Raw genomic sequence first — 12,034 nt, 5'->3', positions numbered from 1 at the left:
AAAATAAATTTACAAGGTAAAAAGACATTGACAACCCAACCCACCTATAAAAACGACCCCAAGGCCCCTGAACAAGCGCACTATACGAGTCTACGTTTGCTTTTCTTGGCACACCTGATCATATCCATACTCTTTACAGTACTATGCATTGTCGATAATTTACAATCTAACTCTAGATACTACAAAGATACGATATTTAGGATATTATTCTCCTTTTCTAGGTTTAAATATAGTTCTCATTTATCTTCAATAATGCTCGTCCTTTGTGTCTTTCGCGAGCGCCGCCTTAGATCAACCTATCACAGTTACCACATCTGTACACTGTAACATTCTTGAGCGCCTTCATCAAGTATTATTCTATCGAAATGTGCGCACTGTAAATGCAATGTTTTTAAAATTTGATAAAGCGAAGTCAAGGTCAAAGGAAAATCGTTATTTCCGATTTTTGTTTATTTATTTTTAAAAGTTATCTCGCTGATACATTGTAACATAATGACTGAATTGAACGTTGTAATGGTTACTTAAAACATTCATGTCAAACGGTATGTGTTTTTATTTTTTGAAAATAATACCTAAAGATTTCGTTTCAGACTAATCAAAATTGTTGAATAGTTAAGTAGCATCTAGCTACGAATCATGCAAAAAGTGATTCCTGGGTGAAAAGCCTACATATTTTTATTTTTGATATTTATTTTTGAATTGCCCAAGAAAACAGAAATTAACATTCGTTTTTTTTATACAACCAGTGTTGTTAGAAGATAAAAAAATATAAAGATTGCCTGTAGAAATCAAAATTAAAGGAGATAACTCTGTAAATGTCATACAAATACTACAGAATCTACTGGATTTTCAGTGTTGAGTATCTTCTAAGAGCGGACAAATTGAATGAATTATTACACATATCATAATATAGACCCATAAAAAACTTAATTACAAAAAATAAAAATATGTAGCCTTTTTTATGTACTACATTTTTCATATTTTGCATGATTCTTACAAAGACTACTACTTAAATTATAATTATTCCTTTTTAGTCGATTTTTCAAGTAGTTTATTATGAATGATTGTTTTCAGCATGACTTTTAATATCTTCTATTCTAAGGTCTTTCAAAGTTCGGGACTGGTATATGACACAATCCGTATACTGCAAATTCATAAATTATTGTTATGTTGATGATATAGAAAAAGTTCCTCTGTCCGCGTAAAACTCATTTAACTGAGCATGAAACATTATGTGATCTTAATTTAAGATTTACGGGAATGTACGTTCATCAAGTATATCAAGAGAATTATGTCACACCATTTTTGTAATTGGTTCTGACGATAGTAATATGAAATTAACAGGAAAACACAAACAATATTTTACCTGGATATGATACATTCGTTGAATATACATCAGTAAGTAGTCGAACTTTCCCAATTGTTTTGCATGTGTCCCGTGCAGGTCCGGGTGACAAAAGAATAGGCCTGCAGCAGCGCTAAGCTTGTCGTAAAAGGCGACTAAATAGTGCTCAGAACCCTAGCCGGGGGCTAGGCGCTTTGCCCACGAGCAACTGGGATTTGTACCTCAGGTGGCGGAATGGGGTAACCCTGGCATGTTACATGCTGGGGTTGTCAGGCTATAATACGGAAAACCTGACCGCAAACCATGGTGCACCGTGTTGGGAAAGATGCCACGTTCCTCGCACGTTAAAGAACCCTACTGTGGTATTCTCCCGAAGTAGGAACCATAGGTCTCCGCCACAGGAGGCTAAATTGCCCGACCCTACCCACCTCTCCATATTTCAAGTGGCAATCAAAAATTTCTCGACCCCCATTATCCTTGTGTCCCATCCCATTTTTTATTTCATCATCATTTCAGGTTCATTTTATCATCCACTTCATGTTCATCGCCTGAATAAGCTGAAATATTGCTCGGGCGTTAAACCCAAACAAACAAACAAATGTTTTGCATGTTGTAGAGCACTTTAATACATCGAGAATTAATGTTACCAAGGGCCCTACAGATGACATTTTAATAGGTGAGTTTTAGTGCATAAAATAAAAAATAGATTTCCATATAAAAATAACAAAAAAGAAATACATATAAAATGTTCTCAAAAAGATGCCTTAACCATCGATGTTTTTGTTGCTAAATATTGAATTAATTTTCAAAGGTATCATATCAATTCTTGGACAAACACAAATCATATTTAGTATTTAAAACTCCTTTTGCAATTGAGTAGAGTACACACTATTTTAGTCACTACGGATGTTATATTGATGGCATACATCTATTTTAACGATTTCATCTGTACAATTCGAATTTCAAATCATTGTTTGATTTTAATATAATCAGGTATGACAATAGATATGTAATTTATACTAAAGTACTTGATCATGATACTCGCGAATATTCGAGTACGCGGATGAAACCTAAAGTTCGGTGAGGAATATTGGGTTTGGATTTTTTACTACTAGTTTTTATGCATTAAATTAAAATGTGATGATATCACTTGATATTCTAACGACAGACGTACGAAATACCGAAGAACTCAAACTGAATGATTTCAAAATATTACTTTATCATTGGTATGCACATCGCTTTCTGTTTTGAGTCATTGAAGTTAACAAATCTCTACCATTTCTAAAAGTGATTCTTGTTGCTGAAGAAATGATTTAACTCAACGTTCAACGTTAAACAATATGAAAGCAATATGAAGAAGGCAAAGATTAAATCAAAATCATTCGATAAACAAGTATATTCGTTAAAAATTCACCCGACGCATTTTTTCGCTTTGTCAGTCCATTATAAAAATACCAAATCCAATTTGGATTCTATTTGGTGAACTGCGTGGTCACTGTGCTATGATTCGTATTTCAATAAATTATTAATTGGTTCAATAAGTAAGCTACATGTAATATATGAAAGTCAATAATAATATTTGACTGAAAATATTCCGGACACAAATGCCCCAACTGGGGCATTGAATTTCACTGTTGTCATCACTTTTGTCCAGTACAATATTAGGTTGTAAGCCCATCTGTTACGTAGCTATAGTTAAGCATCATAGGGGTCACATGATGTCGAGACGAACATAATAACGACTGCGTTAGAGAAACGTAAACTAGAACCAATAGACAACATACAGGAGAAAACAGTATAATACATGTTCTTGGAACAACTGTGAAAATTTCACTTAACTAAATACACCAAACGTCATTACACGGATTTCAAGATTGTGTATGCAGAATGTATTATATAACTGAATATTGATTTAATTAATTTTGTTCAAGGAAGCAATGAAAGATTTAAGAACATTTCTGGAATACAGATACACGATGGGGACAATAATCATCAATCTGGTACAATATTAATATTAACCTTCCAATCGGAACTATTCAGCATTTTTCGTAAGAAGAAAAGACGAAAAGTTATTTCAATGGAGAAGAAGGTTTAATTGATCAAGCATCATCTTATAAGCAAGAATAATACGTAAAGCAACCAGTGTTGATAATGTTTGCTTTGTACGACAAGAAAAAAGTATAAAAAAATAATGAAAATAGTAATATAGTGAACCAAAGATCTAGCGGAAATCAAAAGAATGTAATCCAGGAACAAAGAAAGACATGGAAAACCGACATACACAACAAAGAACAATGAATAACCAAAATAATACATACAAAGCAACAAAAGTAAATGAACACTACACTAAAAACTAAGTGCATGGACCGGGTGCAAACCTCTGAAACATAGAATATATATATATATATATATATATATATATATATATATATATATATATATATATATATATATATATATATTCATATCTAGAGTGATAAAAAAGGTGAAACAAATCATTTCTCAATGGTAGCTATAACATAACAATAACAATTATTAATAATGATAATAAAAAGGGATGTTTAATTTTCGTTCTGCAAAAAAGGGTTTATCGATTTTGCCACTTTTATAATATTTGAAAGGGTCACAAAGTTTTTTAGTCTTTTCAATCACTCAATATCAGTAACATATATAACAACAGCAACAAGAAAAAACGCAACAAAACAAAACAAGGTTAAATCGAAAACTGACAAAGAATATAGATACAAATTCAATAGAAATATAAAAGTAAAAGACAAATCTCAAACAACCGTCAGTTTTAATCAACTATGAACTAGAAAGGGGAACAAAGGCACCGACTATATTTCATCGGATTTGTCCTACTGAAGGGTATTGACTTATTTGAATGTTTTCAGGAACAATTTGGGCAACAGTAATGATTATCGGAATAGCTCTTTTTGTTGTCTCAGGACTGATTGTATCATTAATCTGGAAACGGTAAGCTGTGTATAGATTGCCTTCAAACATCTGAAGTGGTTGATTGCATAGAACATGGTTAAAAGTCCTTGAATAAGAAATCACTGACTCTTTGTTTTTTGTTTGTTTTTTTTTTTTGCCTTTTATTACACGAAGATTTAATTTTGAATGTTGTACATTTGCTGAATAGCGGTAGTAGGAAATTGCATTTTAATGTTTTATTCAAACATTTATCATGAAGTAAGCGATGATATTTCAAAATATAAACTTGTTTTAGTTTCTGGGGATGTTACTTACAGTGCTAATTATATCGCTTATAGCAATGTCTTACTTCAGATTCAAGAAAATTTGCGACCAATCAAAATAAAGCTTTTTCCCCCAAATTTCGCTTCTAATATGAGTGATCGTCACTTACTCTACAGATGCACCAGGTCCATGCTCTTAGTTTTTAGTGGAGTCTGAATTGCTCATTTGCTTTTGCTACTTTATATATATCATTTCATTTACTTTATGTTCTTTGTTGTGTATGTTTGGTTACCTTGTCTGGTCTTTGTCCCTGGTTTTTATTCTTTTGATTACCGCTAGAACCTTGGTTCCCTTGATTATTTTTTCACACACTGAACACAAATCCTAGGTACATTTCTAATAACACAGATACGCATTTTTCACGAAACAATGAAATAGCTATTTTTCATACTTTACATTATTTCGTCTCACATTGTCTTATATAAATGATTTTTTTACATAGTTTACGTAGACTAAAACAGTTTCATTAATATTTTTTCTGAATTTATGTCTAATGTTGTATTTCCAAGTATTTATTGAAGAAAAACTTTCGAAAAACATTACTCGTTTGAACAGGACGGAATTCTACTAATCAATAAATTTCGTGATCAGAATTTTTTTTTCAAAATGGGAATAAAATAATCTGATAGGATACAAATAACATTTCTCTTACAAAGTGTGCAGAAAAAAATATTGGTGGCTTCCCTTTTTAAAGGAGACGTGACACAAAAAATATTTTAATTTGTTATTTGATTTATTTTATTAAGTACACCTAATATTTATATAATCCAAACGCCCTTTGTGGTCACTAACGTGGTTTAATTAATGATAAATTGATTATAAAACGACTATGACCTAAGCACTATGATTAGACATGTGGTCATGTGACCGTGTTACGCCATTGGTTTTCAATTATTCATAGCTCGAGTGAATGAAATGCGTGGGGGCTTCTGCTTTTGTAGCACGATTTCAAAACAGAATTATTCCATTATATTCTGTCATGTAGGATTGATTTTTTTTACATAAACTAAACTAAATTCACATTCTAGGATTCAAACTGCTCCGATCTCGATCTGTAATGAAGATATTGACCTCACAATTTTTTACAGAGGATAATACGAACGTGTTTCTTTTTTTTGGATAAAATAACCCTTTCATGGTTTGATGCTTCCTCGTGTTGAAAATCTTTCTTGCTAGAACTAAATATTTTAAATAACTAAACAAAACAAAATAAGAAAAGACAAGACAACACACACAGACAATAGCAATTTACTTCACACACTCACCCACCCATATTCCAGGAAAATATTTATTTTTTAAGAAGTTTAAAACGTAAGCCTAGAGAAAATATGTTTTTGTGATGCATTTGATATATTTACATAGTTTTCCAAGCTTATTCTATTCTGGCGACACATAATTAGGTCGTGTTGACAGGCTTTTATAAAAAAAAGTTTGTTTCTTTTTCCACTGAAAAGGGACACTCCATAATGAAATGAAATTCATATGTCTTAAACCAGGGAGTGTATATTAGAGTGTAATAAAAAGTCCCTGCTTAATCTTACCTAGGGTTACCTATTATATACTGTGCTTATGTCAAATTCTCCATGATTAATTAAAAAATTCGCAAGACAAACAAAATACAATTATACTTCAATTATCATCAAAGTCATACACATGCATGTCAATCGCAATTCGACACCTGTGTCACAAATTAAAGAAACCGCCAACGCTATCTCTTGGTCATACTTAAATCTATCGGGCTTGTTAAAATAACCCAGCGACAAAGAAAGAACAATACGGAGAGTGTCAGTATTTTACTTGTACCGCCCTGTTCAAGTCCTAAAAGATAGTATTTAAAGTAGTTGTGTATTCATGAAAAACTGACAGAAAACAAGAAAAACTTTAGTCTTCTAACTTTCTAAACACAATTATTGCACCCATACATAGAGCAATAGACCACTCTGTATCATATATACAAGCTGTTTTCGAAGATGTATTAATTTTTTCGGGCACATGTGTACATCTTCAATGTAACAATATGAAGATTAAACCAATGACTAGCATTTCAATATATGGTAATTGAGCATTACGTCAGGTTTTCATTTATGCGTATTAATTAGGGCGTCGTGAAAACACTTATAAATCATTAATTTAACTGTATTTGTTGCTAACCTGATGAGAAAACATTTGTTACACTCGTAACTAAACATACTATAATTTTATAAATTTAAACTTTTATAAAATTATTTTTTTTTGTGTCACTGTTCTTGCAATATTCTATATAACTAATAGCAATGTTTAAATATTTTGAATTTGGGGGTGGATGTCAAAATCCTTTATTATATTATTAGTCATTTTTCAGAAGAAGTTTAAAGTTTTCTTTTCACTTATTTGATAATTAAGTGAGTTGTTTTCTGCTTCTGCTACAATCCTGGAAATAGTAAAAATCAACCAACAATATCGGTATGACCAAAACGAAAGTTTTTACTGTATAGCTGATCTGATCCGAAAGAAAGAATATCGTTTGACTAGATCCTTTAATCTCAGTTTCCGCTGTATAGACGACGTATTAACTTTAAACAATCCTAATTTCGGGGATTTGATACATCGCATCTATCACAAAGAACTTGAGATAAAGGGTACTACAAACACTGTGAAGTCAGCCTCATATCTACACTTAGAAGTCGATGGTAAAGGAAAACTATTGACCAAACTTTACGACAAACGTGATGACTTTTCATTCAGAATTGTCAACTTTCCTTTCATCTGTGGCAACATCCCTTCGGCCCCTGCGTATGGAGTGTTCATATCCCAACTCATACGTTATGCCAGAGCTTGCCGAAACTACGCAGACTTTTTGTATCGCGCTAGAACTCTAACAAATAGGCTTCTGGAACAGGGTTATGTTGCTACAAGATTGAAGGCACCACTACAGAAATTTTATGGTCGTCATCATGAACTCGTGGATCGTTATGGTGTATCAATCTGCAAACTGATTTATTCAACGGGTGATGGTTTTCCTTTCCTCGTTTGTCTTTTTATGAGCAACTCGGCGGGTGTTTCTAGAAAAGAAGAGGACGCTTATCCTACCGGTGCACCTGGTCCATGCTCCCAGTTTTTAGTGGAGTCCGAGTTGCTAATTTGCTTTTGTTACTTAGTATTGATAATTTTAGTTACTTCATGTCCTTTGTTGTATTCCATGTCTGGTCTGTCCCCGGATTACATTCTTTTGATTACCGATATAACCTTGGTTACCTTGAATACTCTTTCACAATTTAATAATTGCAAATCATACTTTAAAGTATTATTCTATCCTTTTTATCAGGCGGAAGGAAGCAATTCCAGAGGCTAAGATGAACAGTAAAGCAGAACAAAACAACATTACCCCAAAAATAAGAAGACTGGAACAGACAGAACTATTGAAAATTAAACGTAACGATATAAGAAGTGTCTCAATGGGAAACATTTACTCATTTACACCTCGACCTAAAGCAGCCGATGATTTATTAAATGAAAACCGCGCATCATATCGCCATTCTATTATTTAGCTGAATACAAGTAATAAGGTAAACAATGACATGTTTGTTGCCACAACATCTAGCCTAGGAAAATAATTGTTACATTCAAAAATTTATCTGGTTTCCAACATAGACTTCTGCATCCATCACGTTTCTGTGAAAGATATTCGTATTATTTGTAAAGTACGAATATTAAAAAAATCAGAAATAATTTGTTTTGCATTGGTCATACATATCAACAAAATTCATAAGAAAAAAATAGTCGTAACTTATGAATTATGAAAGTACTGTGACGTCATAATTTACAACTTATTTTACTCTTACAATTTTATTGTGAAAAGGGCTGCAGGTTTTCATTGTTTTTTTCAAAATCAAACAAAACATCACATGACAATTACTTGCGTGTCAAAATTGCAAAAGAAATTAAAGAAAAACACAATTTGAGTCATCTTCAGATGAATAAATCATGGCACCCAAATATGTGATTTTTACAACTGTCATTTTGCACCGGTTGTTCACTAATCTGTAGGTAACAATTGAACTAAATGGATCAAATAGTTTGTATTTTATTGGATATGGGAGCCGTGTATCAGAGACATAGATTGTAGAGAAGTTGTTTGATACATCTGTTCGTTTTATTTCTTTTCAAATTTAATGGATAACAAGGAGAATAATAGAGAATGATAACCCTCTATAACGGGTAAAAAGATTGATCATTTTGTAGGTAATCTGAGGTCTCAATGTTTCTTGTCATAACAACAGTTGTCTCATATATTTACCTCACATATGACGTTTGGAAAGACTTACTTCTTTCGACTTTTTGCATCAGTATTACAGCAATTTTAGAAATTGTCGATTATAAACGACTGTGAATGTTCACTTTTCACTTAGACCGTTACTTGTTATGTTATATATAAAAAAATAATTACTTAACATGTATTGTTCAGTAACAAAATGAAGCATCCAGTAACGACAGAAAAAAAACACTCTTGTGCTTTTTAATTAATTTCTGGTTCAGTTCATTATCTGTCTTCTTCATTGTTTGTGCATTGAAAAAAAGTTGTCCTCTATCAGTGAGTATATTAATCAGTGAGACTTTTGATAGGCCTTCTTATAACGACGGAGGTATGGGAAGGCATTTCCTATTGATATATCGCTAATTTGAAGAATAATTATACATGGCATATGCTTACACTGAGTATAAAATTGACCCTTTTATAGAAATTACTGCAATAGATTTTGTCTATTTAATCACATTTTATACAAAATTTATCTATCCAATCTCACAATTAGATTATATAAAATTGATTTAAAACCGTTTAACTAGCATTTCGCTTGTAAATTTTTTAATCTTTGATTAATAAATCAAATGTACACGTGTAAACGAGAAAAAGTGCAAAGACCATCAGACTTGCTAAAGCAAAAAGACAACGATGAAGTATAGCAATCAAGCTTAATTATTTTATGTGCACACTGTTCCCAATCGATTAGTTCATTTCCTATTTTCAACCAATGCATTCATTGTTAATCATCATTTTGTCTTTTTTCCCTCTTTGCACAAGACCATCTTGGTGTCAGTCTATTTAGAACAATGGTAAGATCTTTCTAAGACGAACAAAACAGGAACAAAATGAAAACAAATCTGTACTTTAGAGGAAACTCAAGGTTTTCTCCATCTAATAGGGATGAGATCCAAAATTAAAACTATTATAATAGATTTGTAGTATCTTGGCAGTTCCGCGATAATTTTATACAGAATCTTCCTTTTCTATGTATTAAATGCTTGTTTTTCCCTATTCGATACCATAGAGAAGAAATCCACATGTTTCACCTCTTTTGTCACTTTCAATTTTTTCCGACTTAAATAGAATTTAGAAAATATACAGACATACAGACTTTTCGTCTCTTGTATAACCTTTTTATGTAAGTTGAACATATTCTTTTACTGAAAACTTCCATTAACAACCGTTCCTCTAACAACAAGCATTGTCGAATCGAAAATGCATATTCGGAGTTTTTCTCGCCATAAATAAATATTTTAGATTGGTATTCAATGTTCTTCAAGGATCTTAAACTTGCTTCTGCCCATACACAATTTGAATTTAAGCCAACTTTTTGATGACATCGATCTTTTCATTTAAATTGACATTGCGGAAAAGATGGCTATTGCTGCCGACGGTTCGTATAGAGTTCGAAGATCAAATTGTTCACGTTTATACAAAACATCAAAACCAAATTGATATACATTTCATTTGTCAATACATTAAAGTTCTAAAACAACAACAATTGGACAGTTACGTCTACCGGATCAACTTAATAATATGGAATTGTCAGAAGATTTTGACATAGAGAGTCGTTCCTGTGGTGACAAAATGTGTAAATGTTGCAACCAGATGCACCACTCGTCATTATTCACCGGCATGGTCTCGGAGAAACGCTACAAAACATTTTGTAACGTGCACTGCAAGAGTGCTGATGTAATATATTTGCTTCACTGTCTCATCTATGGCCTTCAATATGTTGGTGTATCTAAACAGCCTTTTCACAAGCGCTTGAACGGACCTAGGAGCGACCAAACAAAATAGCCTTTACTCCCAGTGACCACACGTCAGAATACCAAACCACTGCCTCGATGATTTCGACAAAATGCAAATCTTTATAGTGGAACAAAACACGATCTGGAGCGATCTAAAGAGAGTGAAGTGGGTGAGATTTCGGATAAAAGAACTCCGTGTTTTACATCCTCACGGCATTGATAAAAACAAAAAAAGTTCTTCCTATTTTGTATTGTTTCTTATAACAGAGTCTGTAAATATGTTTAATTTGATAGTTTTACACAATGTTCAAGATTAGCACACAACAACGTGTGTCTATAACACCATATAACACCAACTGTCAATAGAATTTCAATACGTCACATGTATTCCCCTGACTGGGTAGTGAGTTGTGTTCACAGACCATTTAATTTCATACACAGTCAGTTTATTTCAGGCACTGAAGAGGGTCATTAGATGACCGAAAAGTTTGTTCATTATATGTTTTATTATAGTGTATCAACATCTTTATCGATATCGTTGTGCAATTCTTTGACTTATATCTATATATATTTATTTTGTGCTGCATCGTCATGATTTGACCATCTGATACCCATTAAGTTTGCAGTTTGACAGAGATTCTTTTAGACTTATCCTAGCTGGCCGAGTAGTCTAGGACGCTGGACATAGTGCAGGCGGTGTTGCCATAAATGTCACAGCGGTACGAGTTCAAGTCCCGTGGAGGGAACGACCAAAAATTTGCATCGCAAATTTGACAATTCTAACATCGTTGGGAATTTTTGCAGACCTTTCTATACGTTTATATATCTTCCCTGTATCAATTTGATCCGATGGAGCAGTGTAGCGAATAGAGTCGTCACATTCTGAGACGTTTGTATAATATTGATTTGTTGTGACATGCATCATTAATTTAATCCCCTATCCTACATAATAACATCTAAAATGAACTGTCCCGTACTATCATACATCGTGTACTAAGTTCCAGCCCTAGATTAATCCTACGAGGAGGAATGACCCGACCAGCGAAAGCTATATTTTTATATAGCCTAGCTGGCCGAGTGGTCTAGGGCGCTGGACTAAGTGCAGGCGTTGTTGCCATAGATGTCACAGCAGTACAAGTTCGAGTCCCGCGGATAGAACGACCAAAAAATTTGCATCGCAAAATTGACAGTTCTAACATCATTGGGAATTTTTCAGACCTTACTATATGTGTATATATCTTCCCTGTATCCGATGGAGCAGTGTACGTCATATTCTCAGACGTTGTATATATATATATATATATGTAAACGTCTCAGAATGTGACGACTATATTCGCTGTTCCATCGGATCAAATGATACGGGGAAGATAACGTAAACTTATAGAAGGGTCGATG

The 12,034-nt window shown here is 33.0% G+C and overlaps 1 protein-coding gene across 2 annotated transcripts; it reads left to right on the top strand.

Annotated features, from left to right (window-relative positions):
- The first annotated feature begins 423 nt into the window (after nt 1-423).
- Nucleotides 424-9,036, top strand: LOC148619598 (uncharacterized). Of its 2 annotated transcripts, XM_088579694.1 has the most exons (5): nt 424-542; nt 1,962-2,021; nt 3,277-3,345; nt 4,240-4,321; nt 7,911-9,036. In XM_088579694.1, the coding sequence occupies exons 1-5, from the start codon at nt 533-535 to the stop codon at nt 8,131-8,133; spliced, it is 444 nt and encodes a 147-aa protein (XP_088435820.1). In that variant the 5' UTR covers nt 424-532; the 3' UTR covers nt 8,134-9,036. The 2 variants fall into 2 exon arrangements, with proteins under 2 accessions (XP_088435820.1, XP_088435821.1); XM_088579695.1 differs by lacking the exon at nt 1,962-2,021 and having other exon boundaries at nt 469-542.
- The last annotated feature ends 2,998 nt before the right edge of the window (nt 9,037-12,034 follow it).

This window comes from Perna viridis, chromosome 4 (genome assembly GCF_037379345.1).
Source record: "Perna viridis isolate PV_CMFRI_1.1 ecotype Kerala chromosome 4, ASM3737934v1, whole genome shotgun sequence".
NCBI lineage: Eukaryota > Metazoa > Mollusca > Bivalvia > Mytilida > Mytilidae > Perna > Perna viridis.
The sequence above is the reverse complement of the archived record's forward strand: the minus strand, read 5'-3'. Positions and strand labels throughout refer to the sequence as shown.

Coding starts and splice junctions, on each gene's coding strand:
- LOC148619598 (XM_088579694.1), top strand. Junction 3,346..4,239: donor GGACAATAATCATCAATCTG/GTACAATATTAA, acceptor GAATGTTTTCAG/GAACAATTTGGGCAACAGTA. Junction 4,322..7,910: donor GTATCATTAATCTGGAAACG/GTAAGCTGTGTA, acceptor CCTTTTTATCAG/GCGGAAGGAAGCAATTCCAG.